The 24519-nt window shown below is 46.2% G+C and overlaps 1 protein-coding gene across 2 annotated transcripts; it reads left to right on the forward strand.

Annotated features, from left to right (window-relative positions):
* The first annotated feature begins 1001 nt into the window (after nt 1-1001).
* Nucleotides 1002-12526, forward strand: LOC124136921. 2 transcript variants are annotated; one of them, XM_046502986.2, is made up of 5 exons: nt 1008-1305; nt 3326-3435; nt 4966-5094; nt 10843-10933; nt 11965-12525. In XM_046502986.2, exons 1-5 carry the CDS (start codon nt 1120-1122, stop codon nt 12136-12138), a joined length of 690 nt encoding a protein of 229 aa, XP_046358942.1. In that variant the 5' UTR covers nt 1008-1119; the 3' UTR covers nt 12139-12525. The 2 variants fall into 2 exon arrangements, with proteins under 2 accessions (XP_046358943.1, XP_046358942.1); XM_046502987.2 differs by lacking the exon at nt 10843-10933 and having other exon boundaries at nt 1002-1305; nt 11965-12526.
* The last annotated feature ends 11993 nt before the right edge of the window (nt 12527-24519 follow it).

Here is a 24519-nt window from a genome sequence, read left to right on the forward strand (position 1 = left end):
CTTAGCGCTAAGATAGCTTTGCGCAAGTGGGCCCTGGTGTATACACTGACGTTGACTGAAGGTTTTTTTAAACATATAAAAGTCAGAAGGAATGGGCGTAGTAGTCAGAAAGAAATGAGAACATAAGTGACTTGTAGTTTAAACATAGAGTTTTAGAAAATTGTTTGTCATTAAACAATATATCACGTGACTATAACCACGGGTCCGGGTAGTCATGTGGGTACCCGGGTCCTACTCAGTACCCACCCGATCCGAGTACCCAGGTTAATTACCCGTCCCAGACCTAGAAGAATGGACTGCTCCACTGTGACATCACACGATTCGTTACAGAAAAAAATAATCGCGATAAACATGGTCGTTTGAAAAGTAAACATATAATCCAACGACAATAAATTGTCTTATAAACGAAAGTGTCTTATTTTTAGGGGTACACTTTTTCTTGGGGTACGTCATTTCTAGGGGTACGAAGCCTGACAATATGAAATAATAATAATCGCTGCCCCTCTCTCAAATGTGACGAACTACTAACTAATCAGCCGTAGCTATTTTTAGAAATTCTTATTATTATTTATGTAGTGGAAAGGCCCCAGTAAGATCAAATTAAAAAGTATTATTTTCAAAGTCAATGTGATGGGTTATCTGAAAGCACAACACCCGATCATGGGGTACTATTAAGGCTGTGTACTGTCAGTAGTCATGCCTATATGGCAACCATGCCTGCTGGTGTGTACTTCAAACCCGTTAAGATCCCCTTGATAGACACCTACGATGTAATCAGATAACTCAACAAGCATACGCAAGGGATACATGTCGACATGACCTGACAATATTATTTAGTTTTTGTAGTTGTGACAAAATATATACAAATTACGTAAACAACGAACCAAAATGCATGTAATATTTGTAAACATTTGACGTCACACAGTAGATTATGATGTTCCGTTATACCAGGGATTTAACAGAAGTTTCCTTATCTAACTGTGGATGCAAACACGTGCACATACTTGTCGGAACACATTTTGATTACACCCCGTTGGTTATATCCCGCTGATAGCCGAAGTACATTGGACACACAGTCATACCATACCAGTACTTGTGTTGTAATGTCACATTAGAATAATGCAGCGAACACAAAACAGCAGGCGACGTGATGACAGACCATGTTGTCGCTGGACGTTGTCGCTGCTGCACATCTTCACGTGTTTTGTGGCGGGATTCTGCATCCTCAGCGTTCTGATAATGCGGGGACGTGAGGCAAAGTGTTTACCTCCAATAACAGACCAGAATGGAAAAGTGCTTCATTACGTAAGTCTACCAGTCTATCCCCCACCCCCAACGCAATCACACACTTCCCCAACGCACTCACTCAGCCCCTAACGCACTCACCCAACCCAACGCAATCACTCACTTCCCCAACGCACTCACTCAGTCCCTAACGCACTCACCCACCCCACCCACCTCACTTACTCACTAACACATCCTTTGTAATTTATTTGTTGTTCCCAGGACTCGCAAATATACTACTCAAAGTTAACTAAGGACCCCACTTTAAAAGGGAATACGTCAAACTGTGTGTAACTATGGAGGCATGTTTAATGAACAAAAGACCCTTGCCATGTGCCACAAAAGGCACACAAGCACACATGTGAGCAATACTCAGTCAGATCATCCGTCAAAATGAGAATATTTGACCAAAACTGAACCACCAAAAATCACGAAAACAAGTTCATTGCCCCTAAAAATAAATCTCAGCAGCGGGTATATGTGATCCACGAGATCGATGCGACCACAGCCTGGCACCGTCGTCTCATGCTCCCAATAAGTGTTTGGGTGGTTGCCAAGGGAAGATTGTTCCACTCTTCAGTCAGAGCATTGTCGACTTCCTTTAGAGTAGGCAAGTCCGTCGTGAAAGGTCAGTCTGTAGCTTGTTCCACATATGTTCCATAGGGTTAAGGTCTGGTGAGCGTGCTGGCCACTCCATGCGGGTAATCATCTGCTCTAAGTAGGCATCTACGACCCTGGCACGATAGGGGTCATGTCCGGTCCGTTGCACCAGCATACGGTCTCACGTACACGCCCAGAATGTCATCCCTGCAGCGCACACCTGTCATTGTACCCCGCTGAAAGACTAGAAGATCGTTTCTTCCAGCTCTACCGATTCCACCCCAAATCAGTATTGAGCCCCTTCCAGAGCGGTCATAGCGATATTTGAATCCTGAAATCTTTCTTCTTGTCTACGCCAAGTCGGGCACGGCGACCTTTGAAGTCTAAACAGTATCTCGATACATTAGTGAAAAGTACTGGAGCCCAGTCCTGGTCTGTCCAATTGACGTGATCTTCAGCCCAATCCAAACGGGCCTGCCTGTGATGTCGGGTCAGTGGGTTGCGAATTCATGCCCTCCGTGACCGGAGACCAGTCTTACGGAGACGATTACGCTCTTTTTGAGGAGAAACGTATACGCCACTGGCATTCTGCAGGTCATTTCTAAGTGTGATGGCAGTCATGCCGTGATGGCGTCTCGCTGTAATCACTAGAAACCTGACTCCCCGCTGTGTGGTGGAACGCTGGCGATCACCTACATGTCGCTGGGTAGCCCGGTACCGATTCCATGCTCTGCTGATCACACTTTGACTGACACCAAAGACGTTTGCAACTTGACGTTGTGTTGACCAGTTTCAAGCATGCTTATGCATCTGTTTAATTTTTCGGTCGTCAGACGACGTCTTTGACGCTGGGGGGGCATCAGTACATATAGATGTTGCAATCCTCACCAGAAAATGTTGTGCTCTCGGATAATGATGTGCAACGATTCTGTCACGACACATACAAACACAGGTTTTCAAGCACCCCGTGCACATCGTGCCCGACACTGCATGCATCTGTCCGTTCATCGTGAGATTGGGGTCCTATAGGGGTTACCCAATCATTGTGCACCGGTATATTTCAATCCTTAGTTGTTGGATATCATCAAAACTTGATCCTTAGCAATCGTTGAGTAGTTTATATATATATAAAGAAAAATACCTGCCCAACATTTCTCAAAAAGGAAACGACTCAAGTTAATTCTAGGCCGTCTCTTATTCAATACCCGGTTGACAACTGTGGATGTAAAAGCTAGTTTCTATTTTTTTTTAGACACATCAAGCACAACACAAGCTGTAAGGTGTATGTGTCACCTTGTTAATCCAGTCGTCCTATTCATTTAAGAACGTTGGCGCCAACTTCCAAAGAACGCCACAAGCCATTCCTGAAATTGTCCCCAAACAGGCAGGAAGTCCGGCAGATTGTTTAGAGGTATCAATTGTTGATTTGTATTTTCTCCAGACTGACGCCATCCTTAACGCGTTCTGCGACCTTGTCCTGTACGCTTGTGGTGTCTTGTCGGTGTGGAACATCGTGTCCTTGTTCATCCACTGCTGCACGGAAAACAAACTGTGAGTGTGTTGCGAAGCGTGAAATCACGCGAGTAGTGAGTTGGGTTTAACGTCACATTGAACAGTATGCAATGATATCGCGGCGTGTCCGCTTGATGTTGCTGAAAGTCCGAAATGATGCAGGTCTTAGACGTTTAAACCTTTGTGAAACCCACGAGCATGGATATGGTGCTGACAATCCTAGAAACATAATCTAACAGGGACTCACACCCTCGGTTATAGTTTTTTGGCACGCCTAAAGAATGCGTAAATCCCACAACAGAGTTGCGACGCCGTATGCGACATGCCCTAAATCACAAAGTAAGTCACTTCAGACAAAAAGGTACATTTTCATAATGAAATACAAATTCATGTAAACGTCTCTCAATCGTATAAATAAAGTATCTTCTTTAACAGTCCACATTCTAAAATACATCTTGCTTGTCATGGCTTCCGTGGTCCGCTTCTGGAGCCTCTCATGGATAGTTGTTTGGACCATACTACCGATAAGAATATAACAGCTGATAAAATGAGAGTGAAAGGGTAATGACGATATATGTCTGTAAACTTAATTTCCGCCGTGTAGATATGTATCTGGTGTGTCCACCATGTTGGGCGATACGCGCACGACACCTTGATGGCATACTGTTGATGAAATTGCATATGGTTGCCCTTGGTATTGTCCGCCATTCCGCCCGAAGAGTATGTTAAGCTGCGCCACGTTGGCGGGTCTCTGGCGTACATTCCACAGATTGGCGACTTGTCAGGGACACTTAACGGGCCAGTACTGTGTCCATATGCTTTCTCGTCGGCGATAATCGGTGATGATCTCGGAACGATGTTGTCTGGCGTTGTCATGTTGCAGTTCATAATTTCTGCCGATAATTCTGGCGGATAGATCAACGATAGGACACAAAATCTCGTCAACATATCGCTGGCCAGTCAAATGTAGATTCACAATAGCTAAATGTATTCATCTGTCGTGTGTGATATAGCCCCACACCGTGACGCTACTGCCCCCATACCGATCATGGTCAAGAATTGTTGCCCTGGCACACTGCTCGCCGCTACGTCGCCAAAAGCGTTTTCTACCATCTGTGAATCGGAGGCAAAACCTTGAATTAGGCTTTACCTCCGATTCACGGATGGCAGAAAACATCACGCCTGGGTCATCGCGTGCAAATCTCATTACGCGATGTGTGAAGTGGCCCTAAAATCAGAAGTGGTTATCGCTCATTAACCACCTCAAATTTAGTAAAATTAATAAATCAAATAAGATCATCCTTTAATGACGCTGCTGAATGTGAGTTCCCCTAAAGGAGCACACACACACTTTGGCTTCTACGTGCGTGATCTGATATTTCATTGTGATAATATATGTGTTGTGTTCAGACGCAACGACACCGCATTGTAAATGTACATCTCAACGATAAATGCATAACAGCCAATCATTAGTTCTCATATTTTTTGCCGGTAGTATGAGGTATTTCTGACAGAGACAGTTAGTCACCGCTATGATTCACAGTCGTGTGTGTTTGTATTTATGTGCAGATGGATTGTTCTCCAAACTGTGATATTCATCACAATCAGCGTTCTCGGACTAGCTGGCTCCGCTTCAGTGACAACACAGTTCTTGATGTGGTGCAGGAACCTGCAAACAACGTACCCAAACGCAACCGAGTAAGTAAACACGACGTTTGAATGGAAGCAATCTAGACAAGACAAATAGTGACTCTTTTCCGTCTCTTAACACGGGACCGCCTTCCTTAAAAACTTATTGTGACCCTGTCTGGCGCTCGGCATTTAGGGGCTTAATAGAGGGTGGTCGGCTCTGAGTCAGTATAGTGTCTGAGTGAGATACCTATGGTAAACTGCGGTATCTCAGTGTGACAATAGGCATTAGTCCGGACTAGGACAAGCACACACACACACACACACACACACACACACACACACACACACACACACACACACACACACACACACACACACACACACACACACTGGCGTATAGCAACTCCAGACCCTCTCTTAATATGGCTACGTCAGCATGGCATATAGCAACTCAAGTCCCTCTCTTAACATGGCTCCGTCAGCATGGCATATAGCAACTCAAGTCCCTCTCTTAACATGGCTCCGTCAGCATGGCGTATAGCAACTCAAGTCCCTCTCTTAATATGGCTCCGTCAACATGGTGTATAGCAACTCACGTCCCTCTCTTAACATGGCTCCGTCAGGATGGCATATAGCAACTCAAGTCCCTCTCTTAATATGGCTCCGTCAGCATGGCATATAGCAACTCAAGTCCCTCTCTTAACATGGCTCCGTCAGCATGGCATATAGCAACTCAAGTCCCTCTCTTAACATGGCTCCGTCAGCATGGCGTATAGCAACTCAAGTCCTTCTCTTAACATGGCTCCGTCAGCATGGCATATAGCAACTCAAGTCCCTCTCTTAACATGGCTCCGTCAGCATGGCATATAGCAACTCAAGTCCCTCTCTTAGTATGGCTCCGTCAGCATGGCATATTGCAACTCAAGTCCCTCTCTTTACATGGCTCCGTCAACATGGTGTATAGCAACTCAAGTCCCTCTCTTAATATGGCTCCGTCAACATGGTGTATAGCAACTCAAGTCCCTCTCTTAATATGGCTCCGTCAGCATGGCACATAGCAACTCAAGTCCCTCTCTTAACATGGCTCCGTCAGGATGGCATATAGCAACTCAAGTCCCTCTCTTAATATGGCTCCGTCAGCATGGCGTATAGCAACTCAAGTCCCTCTCTTAACATGGCTCCGTCAGGATGGCATATAGCAACTCAAGTCCCTCTCTTAACATGGCTCCGTCAGCATGGCATATAGCAACTCAAGTCCCTCTCTTAATATGGCTCCGTCAGCATGGCATATTGCAACTCAAGTCCCTCTCTTAACATGGCTCCGTCAACATGGTGTATAGCAACTCAAGTCCCTCTCTTAATATGGCATCGTCAGCATGGCACATAGCAACTCACGTCCCTCTCTTAACATGGCTCCGTCAGGATGGCATATAGCAACTCAAGTCCCTCTCTTAATATGGCTCCGTCAGCATGGCATATAGCAACTCAAGTCCCTCTCTTAATATGGCTCCGTCAGGATGGCATATAGCAACTCAAGTCCCTCTCTTAATATGGCTACGTCAACATTGTGTATAGCAACTCAAGTCCCTCTCTTAATATGGCTCCGTCATCATGGCACATAGCAACTCACGTCCCTCTCTTAACATGGCTCCGTCAGGATGGCATATAGCAACTCAAGTCCCTCTCTTAATATGCCTCCGTCAGCATGGCATATAGCAACTCAAGTCCCTCTCTTAACATGGCTCCGTCAGCATGGCATATAGCAACTCAAGTCCCTCTCTTAATATGGCTCCGTCAGCATGGCGTATAGCAACTCAAGTCCTTCTCTTAACATGGCTCCGTCAGCATGGCATATAGCAACTCAAGTCCCTCTCTTAACATGGCTCCGTCAGTATGGCATATAGCAACTCAAGTCCCTCTCTTAATATGGCTCCGTCAGCATGGCATATTGCAACTCAAGTCCCTCTCTTAATATGGCTCCGTCAACATGGTGTATAGCAACTCAAGTCCCTCTCTTAATATGGCTCCGTCAGCATGGCACATAGCAACTCAAGTCCCTCTCTTAACATGGCTCCGTCAGGATGGCATATAGCAACTCAAGTCCCTCTCTTCATATGGCTCCGTCAGCATGGCGTATAGCAACTCAAGTCCCTCTCTTAACATGGCTCCGTCAGCATGGCATATAGCAACTCAAGTCCCTCTCTTAACATGGCTCCGTCAGCATGGTGTATAGCAACTCAAGTCCCTCTCTTAACATGGCTCCGTCAGGATGGCATATAGCAACTCAAGTCCCTCTCTTAATATGGCTCCGTCAGCATGGCATATAGCAACTCAAGTCCCTCTCTTAATATGGCTCTGTCAGGATGGCATATAGCAACTCAAGTCCCTCTCTTAACATGGCTCCGTCAGGATGGCATATAGCAACTCAAGTCCCTCTCTTAATATGGCTCCGTCAGCATGGCATATAGCAACTCAAGTCCCTCTCTTAATATGGCTCTGTAAGGATGGCATATAGCAACTCAAGTCCCTCTCTTAATATGGCTCCGTCAACATGGTGTATAGCAACTCAAGTCCCTCTCTTAATATGGCTCCGTCAGCATGGCACATAGCAACTCACGTCCCTCTCTTAATATGGCTCCGTCAGGATGGCATATAGCAACTCAAGTCCCTCTCTTAATATGGCTCCGTCAGCATGGCATATAGCAACTCAAGTCCCTCTCTTAACATGGCTCCGTCAGCATGGCATATAGCAACTCAAGTCCCTCTCTTAACATGGCTCCGTCAGCATGGCATATAGCAACTCAAGTCCCTCTCTTAATATGGCTCCGTCAGGATGGCATATAGCAACTCAAGTCCCTCTCTTAATATGACTACGTCAACATTGTGTATAGCAACTCAAGTCCCTCTCTTAATATGGCTCCGTCATCATGGCACATAGCAACTCACGTCCCTCTCTTAACATGGCTCCGTCAGGATGGCATATAGCAACTCAAGTCCCTCTCTTAATATGCCTCCGTCAGCATGGCATATAGCAACTCAAGTCCCTCTCTTAACATGGCTCCGTCAGCATGGCATATAGCAACTCAAGTCCCTCTCTTAATATGGCTCCGTCAGCATGGCGTATAGCAACTCAAGTCCTTCTCTTAACATGGCTCCGTCAGCATGGCATATAGCAACTCAAGTCCCTCTCTTAACATGGCTCCGTCAGTATGGCATATAGCAACTCAAGTCCCTCTCTTAATATGGCTCCGCCAGGATGGCATATAGCAACTCAAGTCCCTCTCTTAATATGGCTCCGTCAGCATGGTGTATAGCAACTCAAGTCCCTCTCTTAATATGGCTCCGTCAGCATGGCACATAGCAACTCAAGTCCCTCTCTTAACATGGCTCCGTCAGCATGGCATATAGCAACTCAAGTCCCTCTCTTAACATGGCTCCGTCAGCATGGTGTATAGCAACTCAAGTCCCTCTCTTAATATGGCTCCGTCAGCATGGCACATAGCAACTCACGTCCCTCTCTTAACATGGCTCCGTCAGGATGGCATATAGCAACTCAAGTCCCTCTCTTAATATGGCTCCGTCAGCATGGCATATAGCAACTCAAGTCCCTCTCTTAATATGGCTCCGTCAGGATGGCATATAGCAACTCAAGTCCCTCTCTTAATATGGCTCCGTCAACATGGTGTATAGCAACTCAAGTCCCTCTCTTAATATGGCTCCGTCAGCATGGCACATAGCAACTCACGTCCCTCTCTTAATATGGCTCCGTCAGGATGGCATATAGCAACTCAAGTCCCTCTCTTAATATGGCTCCGTCAGCATGGCATATAGCAACTCAAGTCCCTCTCTTAACATGGCTCCGTCAGCATGGCATATAGCAACTCAAGTCCCTCTCTTAATATGGCTCCGTCAGCATGGCATATAGCAACTCAAGTCCCTCTCTTAATATGGCTCCGCCAGGATGGCATATAGCAACTCAAGTCCCTCTCTTAATATGGCTACGTCAACATTGTGTATAGCAACTCAAGTCCCTCTCTTAATATGGCTCCGTCATCATGGCACATAGCAACTCACGTCCCTCTCTTAACATGGCTCCGTCAGGATGGCATATAGCAACTCAAGTCCCTCTCTTAATATGCCTCCGTCAGCATGGCATATAGCAACTCAAGTCCCTCTCTTAACATGGCTCCGTCAGCATGGCATATAGCAACTCAAGTCCCTCTCTTAATATGGCTCCGTCAGCATGGCGTATAGCAACTCAAGTCCTTCTCTTAACATGGCTCCGTCAGCATGGCATATAGCAACTCAAGTCCCTCTCTTAACATGGCTCCGTCAGTATGGCATATAGCAACTCAAGTCCCTCTCTTAATATGGCTCCGTCAGCATGGCATATTGCAACTCAAGTCCCTCTCTTAATATGGCTCCGTCAACATGGTGTATAGCAACTCAAGTCCCTCTCTTAATATGGCTCCGTCAGCATGGCACATAGCAACTCAAGTCCCTCTCTTAACATGGCTCCGTCAGGATGGCATATAGCAACTCAAGTCCCTCTCTTCATATGGCTCCGTCAGCATGGCGTATAGCAACTCAAGTCCCTCTCTTAACATGGCTCCGTCAGCATGGCATATAGCAACTCAAGTCCCTCTCTTAACATGGCTCCGTCAGCATGGTGTATAGCAACTCAAGTCCCTCTCTTAATATGGCTCCGTCAGCATGGCACATAGCAACTCACGTCCCTCTCTTAACATGGCTCCGTCAGGATGGCATATAGCAACTCAAGTCCCTCTCTTAATATGGCTCCGTCAGCATGGCATATAGCAACTCAAGTCCCTCTCTTAATATGGCTCCGTCAGGATGGCATATAGCAACTCAAGTCCCTCTCTTAATATGGCTCCGTCAACATGGTGTATAGCAACTCAAGTCCCTCTCTTAATATGGCTCCGTCAGCATGGCACATAGCAACTCACGTCCCTCTCTTAATATGGCTCCGTCAGGATGGCATATAGCAACTCAAGTCCCTCTCTTAATATGGCTCCGTCAGCATGGCATATAGCAACTCAAGTCCCTCTCTTAACATGGCTCCGTCAGCATGGCATATAGCAACTCAAGTCCCTCTCTTAATATGGCTCCGTCAGCATGGCATATTGCAACTCAAGTCCCTCTCTTAATATGGCTCCGTCAACATGGCACATAGCAACTCACGTCCCTCTCTTAACATGGCTCCGTCAGGATGGCATATAGCAACTCAAGTCCCTCTCTTAATATGGCTCCGTCAGCATGGCGCATAGCAACTCAAGTCCCTCTCTTAACATGGCTCCGTCAACATGGCATATAGCAACTCAAGTCCCTCTCTTAATATGGCTCCGTCAGCATGGCATATTGCAACTCAAGTCCCTCTCTTAACATGGCTCCGTCAACATGGTGTATAGCAACTCAAGTCCCTCTCTTAATATGGCTCCGTCAGCATGGCACATAGCAACTCACGTCCCTCTCTTAACATGGCTCCGTCAGGATGGCATATAGCAACTCAAGTCCCTCTCTTAACATGGCTCCGTCAGCATGGCATATAGCAACTCAAGTCCCTCTCTTAACATGGCTCCGTCAGCATGGCATATAGCAACTCAAGTCCCTCTCTTGGAAGCCGATTAAGATTAAGTCTGTGAAGATGATGATGAGATGGTGCATTGCCATCAGTTTCAGCAGTTACCTACATTTATAGAATATAGCCTTTGTCTGTGAAACAGTATAACAAGCTGAACATTTATAATCTGCTAAAGTGATCATGTATTGAAGACCATGTCACACGCCTTGCAGCTGTCAAATGGCCGCGGCTTACTTTGAAAAGAGTTTTGGAAAGGACATGCTGAACATGACATTGTACTACAGGACTGATATAATCCAACAGGTCAGTAGGTTTTGGATTTACTTCGCTGGATTTCGTTTTCAAATATCTTGCAAGAAAGCAGCCTCTGTTTAAAGTTGAATATTCAATCAAATGAATACCATTCTCCGACGCATATTTCACATATCTATTTTGGCACTGGTGACCCAGTTGTCTAGGGTGCTGCAAAATTCGCTGTGCAAAGTCGCGTCCAGACATGCCAGAAACCTATGATTGTGGGTTCGAATCCCGGTTCGCCCCGATTATGTTTCTAGGTTTGTCAGCTCCATACCAGTGTTCGCTGGTTCACCAAAGTGGTAAACGCCTAAGACCTGCATCACTTCGGACATTCCTCCCACATTAAGCTGACACGCCGTGTTACAACTGGAATACTGTTTAATGGCCGTTAAAACGTCACCCATATATCTATTGGGTTCATGCAAATTTAAATAAAAACATTATTTCACACCCTCAACAGTATTGTTGATGTTATAGATGATGATGTAATGGCATTGTTGTCACAGACATCATAATTAACATCATGCCAGTACCATTGTTTTTTCCAGTTGAACTTTGAAAATACAAAACTTCTACCCACTCATTCATGTAAGAATCTTTTTCTACTATTATATAGATCAAATGATCTTTGTTAAGAAACCCTTATGTCGTCCGTGGTAAAAAGTAGTTCCCAATCATGTATTTCTGTTTCAGGTTGGTTACATGAAAAAAGTTTGGCTTTGCAAAAGAAATAATTTGTTCCAACAAGCAATATGTAGTCCTATTTGGGTTTGACTACTTGACAGATCATTACTTGTGTGAAATGCCATGTTTCCATACATATTGACAATCAGTATACTTTTAAGGACCCTCTTAAATAATAGAATGACTCTTTGTCCAGATGTTTTAAAAAGCGCACTGAAACAGAGACCCGTCGGAATTGTGAACAAAATAATGTGCTATTACCGAACACTGGCAGAACATTAGTTACCAGTTTCATAGAACATCGTTATATCCTTTATCGTCATCAGTACACGTGTGTGATGTCATGTTTCCAGACTTGCACCTGGACCATCAGTTTCCTGTGCATGGTGCTCGCGTTCATCTACATCAGCCTCCTGTGTGTCTCCAGGGTCGGACACGACAACAACAGAACACGTGTCATCCTTGTCACGAACAACGAAGAGGAACAGCCTCTTATTATATCCGGTGAAGCCACATCCTACACATGAAACCATTCCCCCGACAGTGATCGAATTGGTGCTCATGTTTGTAAGGCAACATCAATTATCCACATGTATATAACCTCCTGCTTGATACATCACTTGATAACGGTGTAAGTATCTACAGTAAACTACGGTCATAACGAACTCAAAAGGACCACTAGTTCTAGTTCGTAATAACCGTAGTTCGTTATAAGCATATACACAGCATACATACAACAAATAACCGGGACTAAAACATGAGTACGTAATATCGGCGAGTTCATTATAAGAGTGTTCGTTATAAACGTAGTTTACTGTACATTGAAACATCGCATTTGTTAACAAAGGAAGGATACGGAACCGCAAAAGAAACGTCACCATGGATAGAAATTTGAGAAACCTTATTTGTCCAAACACTGTAAACATACTTTGAGACATATTAAAAAGATGATACCTTTGCATGTCTTGAGACCACACGCCATACCTCATTTGGCACGTCGCCGCAACCACGAGTTTCAGCATGATAACGTCCGTGCCCACACTGCGAGAGCAACAAGAGACAGAATGGCATCAGAACCATGCAGTGGCCTGCCCTCAGTCCCGATTGAAATCCCATTGAGCACCGGTGGGACGAGATTCAAAGACGGCTGAATGACGTCCGACCAAGGCTGACAACTGCAGCTGAACTGCGTCAGGTGTTCCTCAGAGTGTGGGCTCAAGTGCCTATGGCCTTCATCAACTGCCACATCCATTCCATGTATCGACGTTGCACGATGCATCAATGCACATGGCGGACACACGAGATAAAGACTTGTCATGCCATTTTCTCAGAGACTAGTGTTGTGTTTCACTTTAAGAACATTTGACACTTTAATTTCAACTATGATGATAAGTTTTGCCAAATTTCATCTGTTTAATATGTTTCAAAGTATGTTTACAGTGTTTGGACAAATATGGTTTCTCATATATCTATCCATGGTGACGTTTCTTTTGCGGTTCAGTATGTAATGAATGCGACGTTTCGGTGTAGATACTAAGACCGTTATCAAGTGATTGACAGAAATGTGAAATAGGAAGGTTACATACATGATAACTGATGTTACATGGTAGAATGATGATAGATGGATATGTATACAACAGATAAGGTTGAAGTACGAAGCCTGATTATGGACTGATTGTGATTCATAAACACATGCTCTGATATAGTCGAAATCGTACAATCGACTCTGATTTTAGCAGAGATTTCTGTTGAATATGGAAAGCTTTTTGTAGCTTTTATTTAAAAAAATACCCAATGTTAATTTACAATTAGAGGAACAGTTACTCAACCAATTGCTTTAACGAATTAAACGAATTAAGCGGAGAACATACATATGATGGAGAATGTTCATGTTAACGTTTTACAAATTGCCACCGCGTCAAGAAATTTGATTATCATTATTTGATGTATGGAGAACAAGGCATGATTCCACTTTGAATACAGATTACAAATCAACCTAAGTTCGATGGAAATGTTTATATTGTTATGCTTTTCTACTATTTCATAAAATACATCATGTACTGTTCCAGCATGCCGGTCCACCTTAGAGTCTTTTATTATCTCAATTGGCTGCGTTAAAAACAAGACCAATAGCACGGGAATAAGAACTTAAGGGTTGTTATTATTTACGGATTAAAGATATCTCAACCTTTCCTCGACTTTCGATGTAACCCAAATCAACCTATTTGATTCCTATTTACACCAGCTTTATAGTTATTGATGGCATGGTATTTCTCCGAATTGGGATTAAAAACACCTCCATATGATCTTTATCGATGGTTATAGCAATTAAAGATATCACATTTGTACAGTTTTAGAACAGTTTTTCAGGTGAAACGATGTTGTATATGAAAGCTGAAATCGTTTTCAAAATGCCATATAAAACATGTTGTCGATCACTGATGTAACGGCATCTGTCATGGCCTATATATTTGTATGTTTACGTTTAAACGATTCCATTCTACAATGTGTGATGACAGAATAAAGCATGTGAAATCTATTACGTGTTTATTCCCAAATTAAAACATTATGTAAACCCATAACTCTGAACGTAAAAGAACTTCATGTGAAACCAACCAACAAATAAAAACTTGTATACAATCAGTAAATGTATTACAAAAGTTCACTAGGTTTACAAATCAATACAAATTACTGCACAGCAATTACAATGGCAGTACACAACGGAGTGTGTACAATATTCAGTGGCAATAAATAATATGATGTGAGTGTTCAGTATTCAATACAAAAATACAGTCAGTGATAATAATATATATTCACCCAGCAGCGACAGTGGCCAAGCGTTCGAGATACCCAAGGCAGGGAATCAGGGGTGATGAGAGATTCTCACATGAAAGCTGGTTCGGATGTGATGAAAATGCATAAGAGATACGTAAACACGCTCTTGTCCCCTTATATAAACCTTCCAGCCAGTGGAAAGTTTCACACAGTGCCCTCACCAGTCCATCGACACCAGGACATTAAAGAAGTTTCTATAACATACTATCACCGTCCGCAGTATACCGAACCGGAAGTTAACACACCACACTAGCATCTAAATATAGTAACTTCCTGACGACTGATCACTGTCAAAACACAATGCAATGAGCGTCTACTGAATCCCAAGAGAAACAATGCAACACGCTGTTAAACAATAAAATACACTGCCACATGACGAATCATTTCTAGCTGGAGTGTTTTTACCCCACACACAATATCCTACATGGACATTTTCCCACACACATTTCCCCACACGGACAATACTCACTATGGACATTTCTAAGAGGGACATTTCCCAATATGGACATTTCCCCACACGGACATTTCCCCACAAGGACATTTCCCCACACGGACATTTCCCCACACGGTTATTACCCACTATGGACATTTCCCCACACGGACATTACCCACTGTGGACATTTCCCCACTGTGGAAATTTCCCCACACGGACATTTCCCCACACGGACATTTCCCCACACGGACATTACCCCACACGGACATTACCCCACACGGACATTTCCCCACACGGACATTACCCACTGTGGACATTTCCCCACACGGACATTACCCACTGTGGACATTTCCCCACACAGACATTACCCACTATGGACATTACCCACACGGACATTACCCACTGTGGACATTTCCCAACACGGAAATTTCCCCACACGGACATTACCCACTATGGACATTACCCACACGGACATTACCCACTGTGGACATTTCCCAACACGGAAATTTCCCCACACGGACATTACCCACTATGGACATGTCTAACACGGACATTTCCCACATGAACATTTCCCCACACGGACATTACCCCACATGGACATTACCCAGAATGGGCATGTCTAACACGGACATTTCCCCACACGGACATTACCCACTATGGACATTTCCCCACACGGACATTACCCACTATGGACATTTCCCCACACGGACATTTCCCAACACGGACATTTCCCCACACGGACATTTCCCACAATGGACATTTACCCACAAGGACATTACCCACTACGGACATTTCCCCACACGGACATTTCCCCATACGGACATTTCCCCACACGGACATTACCCACTATGGACATTTCCCCACACGGACATTTCCCCACACGGACATTTCCCCATACGGACATTTCCCCACACGGACATAACCCACTATGGACATTTCCCAACACGGACATTTCCCCACAAGGATATTTCCCCGCACGGACATTTCCCCATACGGACATTTCCCCACACGGACATTACCCACAATGGACATTTCCCCACACGGACTTTTCCCCACAAGGACATTAACCACCATGGACATTTCCCATACGGATATTTCCCCACACGGACATTTCCCCACATGGACATTTCCCGACACATACAATACCCAACACAGACATTTCCCCACACGGACATTTCCCCACATGGACATTTCCCCATACGGACATTTCCCAACACAGACATTTCCCCACACGGACGTTTCCCCACAGGGACATTAACCACCATGGACATTACCCACTATGGGCATGTCTAACACAGACATTTCCCCACACGGACATTTCCCCCGACAAACATTACCCAACACAGACATTTCCCCACACGGACATTTCCCCACATGGACATTTCCCCACACGAACATTACCCACTATGGGCATGTCTAACACGGACATTTCCCAACATGGACATTACCCACAATGGACATTTCCCCACACGGACATTTCCCCACACGGACATTACCCACTATGGGCATGTCTAACACGGACATTACCCACTATGGGCATGTCTAACACGGACATTACCCACTGTGGACATTTCCCAACATGGACATTACCCACAATGGACAGTTCCCCACTATGGACATTTCCCCACTATGGACATTACCCACTATGGGCATGTCTAACACGGACATTTCCCCACATGGACATTTCCTCACATGGACATTTCCCACACGGACATTACCCACTATGGACATTTCCCACTATGGACATGTCTAACACGGACATTACCCACTGTGGACATTTCCCCACGCGGACATTACCCACTATGGGCATGTCTTACACGGACATTTCCCCACATGGACATTTCCTCACACGGACATTACCCACACGGACATTTCCCCACATTGACATTTCCCCACACGGACATTACCCACTATGGACATTTCCCACTATGGACATGTCTAACACGGACATTACCCACTGTAGACATTTCCCCACACGGACATTACCAACTATGGACATTTCCTCACACGGACATTACCCACTATGGACATTTCCTCACACGGACATTACCCACTATGGACATTTCCCCACATGGACATTTCCTCACGCGGACATTACCCACTGTGGACATTTCCCCACACGGACATTTTCCCACACGGCCATTTCCCCTCACGGACATTACCCACTATGGGCATTTCCCCACACGGACATTACTCACTATGGACATTTCCCCACACGGACATTTCCCCACACGGACATTTCCCCACACGGACATTTCCCCACATGGACATTTCCCCACACATACAATACCCAACACAGACATTTCCCCACACGGACATTTCCCCACATGGACATTTCCCCATACGGACATTTCCCAACACAGACATTTCCCAACACGGACATTTCCCAACATGGACATTAACAACCATGGACATTTCCCCACACGGTTATTACCCACTATGGACATTTCCCCACACGGACATTACCCACTGTGGACATTTCCCCACTGTGGAAATTTCCCCACACGGACATTTCCCCACACGGACATTTCCCCACACGGACATTACCCCACACGGACATTACCCCACACGGACATTTCCCCACACGGACATTACCCACTGTGGACATTTCCCCACACGGACATTACCCACTGTGGACATTTCCCCACACAGACATTACCCACTATGGACATTACCCACACGGACATTACCCACTGTGGACATTTCCCAACACGGAAATTTCCCCACACGGACATTACCCACTATGGACATTACCCACACGGACATTACCCACTGTGGACATTTCCCAACACGGAAATTTCCCCACACGGACATTACCCACTATGGACATGTCTAACACGGACATTTCCCACATGAACATTTCCCCACACGGACATTACCCCACATGGACATTACCCAGAATGGGCATGTCTAACACGGACATTTCCCCACACGGACATTACCCACTATGGACATTTCCCCACACGGACATTACCCACTATGGACATTTCCCCACACGGACATTTCCCAACACGGACATTTCCCCACACGGACATTTCCCACAATGGACATTTACCCACAAGGACATTACCCACTATGGACATTTCCCCACACGGACATTTCCCCACACGGACATTTCCCCATACGGACATTTCCCCACACGGACATTACCCACTATGGACATTTCCCCACACGGACATTTCCCCACACGGACATTTCCCCATACGGACATTTCCCCACACGGACATAACCCACTATGGACATTTCCCAACACGGACATTTCCCCACAAGGATATTTCCCCGCACGGACATTTCCCCATACGGACATTTCCCCACACGGACATTACCCACAATGGACATTTCCCCACACGGACTTTTCCCCACAAGGACATTAACCACCATGGACATTTCCCATACGGATATTTCCCCACACGGACATTTCCCCACATGGACATTTCCCGACACATACAATACCCAACACAGACATTTCCCCACACGGACATTTCCCCACATGGACATTTCCCCATACGGACATTTCCCAACACAGACATTTCCCCACACGGACATTTCCCCACATGGACATTAACCACCATGGACATTACCCACTATGGGCATGTCTAACACAGACATTTCCCCACACGGACATTTCCCCCGACAAACATTACCCAACACAGACATTTCCCCACACGGACATTTCCCCACATGGACATTTCCCCACACGAACATTACCCACTATGGGCATGTCTAACACGGACATTTCCCAACATGGACATTACCCACAATGGACATTTCCCCACACGGACATGTCCCGCATGTCTAACACGGACATTACCCACTATGGGCATGTCTAACACGGACATTACCCACTGTGGACATTTCCCAACATGGACATTACCCACAATGGACAGTTCCCCACTATGGACATTTCCCCACTATGGACATTACCCACTATGGGCATGTCTAACACGGACATTTCCCCACATGGACATTTCCTCACATGGACATTTCCCACACGGACATTACCCACTATGGACATTTCCCACTATGGACATGTCTAACACGGACATTACCCACTGTGGACATTTCCCCACGCGGACATTACCCACTATGGGCATGTCTTACACGGACATTTCCCCACATGGACATTTCCTCACACGGACATTACCCACACGGACATTTCCCCACATTGACATTTCCCCACACGGACATTACCCACTATGGACATTTCCCACTATGGACATGTCTAACACGGACATTACCCACTGTGGACATTTCCCCACACGGACATTACCAACTATGGACATTTCCTCACACGGACATTACCCACTATGGACATTTCCTCACACGGACATTACCCACTATGGACATTTCCCCACATGGACATTTCCTCACGCGGACATTACCACTGTGGACATTTCCCCACACGGACATTTTCCCACACGGCCATTTCCCCTCACGGACATTACCCACTATGGGCATTTCCCCACACGGACATTACTCACTATGGACATTTCCCCACACGGACATTTCCCCACACGGACATTTCCCCACATGGACATTTCCCCACACATACAATACCCAACACAGACATTTCCCCACACGGACATTTCCCCACATGGACATTTCCCCATACGGACATTTCCCAACACAGACATTTCCCAACACGGACATTTCCCAACATGGACATTAACAACCATGGACATTTCCCCACACGGACATTACCCACTATGGGCATGTCTAACACAGACATTTCCCCATACGGACATTTCCCAACACAGACATTTCCCAACACGGACATTTCCCAACATGGACATTACCCACTATGGGCATTTCCCCACACGGACATTACTCACTATGGACATTTCCCCACACGGACATTTCCCCACACGGACATTTCCCCACACGGACATTTCCCCACATGGACATTTCCCCACACATACAATACCCAACACAGACATTTCCCCACACGGACATTTCCCCACATGGACATTTCCCCATACGGACATTTCCCAACACAGACATTTCCCAACACGGACATTTCCCAACATGGACATTAACAACCATGGACATTTCCCCACACGGTTATTACCCACTATGGACATTTCCCCACACGGACATTACCCACTGTGGACATTTCCCCACTGTGGAAATTTCCCCACACGGACATTTCCCCACACGGACATTTCCCCACACGGACATTACCCCACACGGACATTACCCCACACGGACATTTCCCCACACGGACATTACCCACTGTGGACATTTCCCCACACGGACATTACCCACTGTGGACATTTCCCCACACAGACATTACCCACTATGGACATTACCCACACGGACATTACCCACTGTGGACATTTCCCAACACGGAAATTTCCCCACACGGACATTACCCACTATGGACATTACCCACACGGACATTACCCACTGTGGACATTTCCCAACACGGAAATTTCCCCACACGGACATTACCCACTATGGACATGTCTAACACGGACATTTCCCACATGAACATTTCCCCACACGGACATTACCCCACATGGACATTACCCAGAATGGGCATGTCTAACACGGACATTTCCCCACACGGACATTACCCACTATGGACATTTCCCCACACGGACATTACCCACTATGGACATTTCCCCACACGGACATTTCCCAACACGGACATTTCCCCACACGGACATTTCCCACAATGGACATTTACCCACAAGGACATTACCCACTATGGACATTTCCCCACACGGACATTTCCCCACACGGACATTTCCCCATACGGACATTTCCCCACACGGACATTACCCACTATGGACATTTCCCCACACGGACATTTCCCCACACGGACATTTCCCCATACGGACATTTCCCCACACGGACATAACCCACTATGGACATTTCCCAACACGGACATTTCCCCACAAGGATATTTCCCCGCACGGACATTTCCCCATACGGACATTTCCCCACACGGACATTACCCACAATGGACATTTCCCCACACGGACTTTTCCCCACAAGGACATTAACCACCATGGACATTTCCCATACGGATATTTCCCCACACGGACATTTCCCCACATGGACATTTCCCGACACATACAATACCCAACACAGACATTTCCCCACACGGACATTTCCCCACATGGACATTTCCCCATACGGACATTTCCCAACACAGACATTTCCCCACACGGACATTTCCCCACATGGACATTAACCACCATGGACATTACCCACTATGGGCATGTCTAACACAGACATTTCCCCACACGGACATTTCCCCCGACAAACATTACCCAACACAGACATTTCCCCACACGGACATTTCCCCACATGGACATTTCCCCACACGAACATTACCCACTATGGGCATGTCTAACACGGACATTTCCCAACATGGACATTACCCACAATGGACATTTCCCCACACGGACATGTCCCGCATGTCTAACACGGACATTACCCACTATGGGCATGTCTAACACGGACATTACCCACTGTGGACATTTCCCAACATGGACATTACCCACAATGGACAGTTCCCCACTATGGACATTTCCCCACTATGGACATTACCCACTATGGGCATGTCTAACACGGACATTTCCCCACATGGACATTTCCTCACATGGACATTTCCCACACGGACATTACCCACTATGGACATTTCCCACTATGGACATGTCTAACACGGACATTACCCACTGTGGACATTTCCCCACGCGGACATTACCCACTATGGGCATGTCTTACACGGACATTTCCCCACATGGACATTTCCTCACACGGACATTACCCACACGGACATTTCCCCACATTGACATTTCCCCACACGGACATTACCCACTATGGACATTTCCCACTATGGACATGTCTAACACGGACATTACCCACTGTGGACATTTCCCCACACGGACATTACCAACTATGGACATTTCCTCACACGGACATTACCCACTATGGACATTTCCTCACACGGACATTACCCACTATGGACATTTCCCCACATGGACATTTCCTCACGCGGACATTACCACTGTGGACATTTCCCCACACGGACATTTTCCCACACGGCCATTTCCCCTCACGGACATTACCCACTATGGGCATTTCCCCACACGGACATTACTCACTATGGACATTTCCCCACACGGACATTTCCCCACACGGACATTTCCCCACATGGACATTTCCCCACACATACAATACCCAACACAGACATTTCCCCACACGGACATTTCCCCACATGGACATTTCCCCATACGGACATTTCCCAACACAGACATTTCCCAACACGGACATTTCCCAACATGGACATTAACAACCATGGACATTTCCCCACACGGACATTACCCACTATGGGCATGTCTAACACAGACATTTCCCCACACGGACATTTCCTCCGACAAACATTACCCAACACAGACATTTCCCCACACGGAAATTTCCCCACTGTGGACATTTCCCCACACGAACATTACCCACTATGGGCATGTCTAACACGGACATCTCCCAACATGGACGTTACCCACAATGGACATTTCCCCACACGGACATTTCCCCACACGGACATTACCCACTATGGGCATGTCTAACACGGGACATTTCCCAACATGGACATTTCCCCACACGGACATTTCACCACACGGACATTACCCACTATGGGCATGTCTAACACGGACATTTCCCCACATGGACATTTCCCCACACGGACATTACCCACTGTTGACATTTCCTAACATGGACATTACCCACAATGGACATTTCCCCACACGGACATTTCCCCACACGGACATTACTCACTATGGGCATGTCTAACGCGGACATTTCCCCACATGGACATTTCCTCACACGGACATTTCCCACACGGACATTACCCACTATGGACATTTCCCACTATGGACATGTCTAACACGGACATTACCCGCTATGGACATTTCCCCACACGGACATTACCCACTATGGACATTACCCATTATGGACATGTCTAACACGGACATTACCCACTGTGGACATTTCCCCACATGGACATTACCCACTATGGGCATTTCCTCACACGGACATTTCCCCACATGGACATTTCCTCACACGGACATTACCCACTATGGACATTTCCCACTATGGACATGTCTAACACGGACATTACCCACTATGGACATTTCCTCACACGGACATTACCCACTATGGACATTTCCCCACATGGACATTTCCTCACACGGACACTACCCACTGTGGACATTTCCCCACACGGACATTACCCACTATGGGCATGTCTAACACGGACATTTCCCCACATGGACATTTCCTCACACGGACATTTCCCACTATGGACATGTCTAACACGGACATTACCCACTGTGGACATTTCACCACACGGACATTACCCACTATGGACATTTCCTTACACGGACATTACCCACTTTGGACATTTCCTCACACGGACATTACCCACTATGGACATTTCCCCACATGGACATTTCCTCACGCGGACATTACCCACTGTGGACATTTCCCAACACGGACATTACCCACTATGGACATTTCCCACTATGGACATGTCTAACACGGACATTACCCACTGTTGACATTTCCCCACACGGACATTACCTACTATGGACATTTCCTCACACGGACATTACCCACTATGGACATTTCCTCACACGGACATTACCCACTATGGACATTTCCCCACATGGACATTTCCTCACACGGACATTTCCCACTATGGACATGTCTAACACGGACATTACCCACTGTGGACATTTCCCCACACGGACATTACCCACTATGGACATGTCTAACACGGACATTTCCCCACTATGGACATTTCCTCACACGGACTTTTCCCCGCACGGACATTACCCACTGTGGACATTTCCCCACACGGACATTACCCACTATGGGCATGTCTTACATGGACATTTCCCCACACGGACATTTCCCCACACGGACATTAACCACACGGACATTACCCACACGGACATTACCCACTATGAGCATGTCTGACACGGACATTTCCCCACACGGACATTTCCCCGCACGGACATGTCTATCACGGACATTTCCCCACACGGACATTTCCCCACACGGACATTTCCCCACACGGACATTACCCACACGGACATTTCCTCACACGGACATTTCCCCACATGGACATTTCCTCACACGGACATTACCCACTATGGACATTTCCCACTATGGACATGTCTAACACGGACATTACCCACTATGGACATTTCCTCACACGGACATTACCCACTATGGACATTTCCCCACATGGACATTTCCTCACACGGACACTACCCACTGTGGACATTTCCCCACACGGACATTACCCACTATGGGCATGTCTAACACGGACATTTCCCCACATGGACATTTCCTCACACGGACATTTCCCACTATGGACATGTCTAACACGGACATTACCCACTGTGGACATTTCACCACACGGACATTACCCACTATGGACATTTCCTTACACGGACATTACCCACTTTGGACATTTCCTCACACGGACATTACCCACTATGGACATTTCCCCACATGGACATTTCCTCACGCGGACATTACCCACTGTGGACATTTCCCAACACGGACATTACCCACTATGGACATTTCCCACTATGGACATGTCTAACACGGACATTACCCACTG

The sequence above is a fragment of the Haliotis rufescens genome, unplaced genomic scaffold (genome assembly GCF_023055435.1).
Source record: "Haliotis rufescens isolate VD_foot unplaced genomic scaffold, xgHalRufe1.0.p SCAF_1, whole genome shotgun sequence".
In the NCBI taxonomy this organism is placed as follows: Eukaryota; Metazoa; Mollusca; class Gastropoda; order Lepetellida; family Haliotidae; genus Haliotis; species Haliotis rufescens.

Excerpts from the sequence above, each read along its gene's own strand:
- LOC124136921 (XM_046502986.2), top strand. The coding sequence starts at position 1,120 with ATGCAGCGAACACAAAACAGCAGGCGACGTGATGACAGACCATGTTGT. Across the intron at positions 5,095-10,842 it reads ACGTACCCAAACGCAACCGA|CTGTCAAATGGCCGCGGCTT; the intron begins GTAAGTAAACAC and ends CACGCCTTGCAG. Across the intron at positions 10,934-11,964 it reads GGACTGATATAATCCAACAG|ACTTGCACCTGGACCATCAG; the intron begins GTCAGTAGGTTT and ends TCATGTTTCCAG.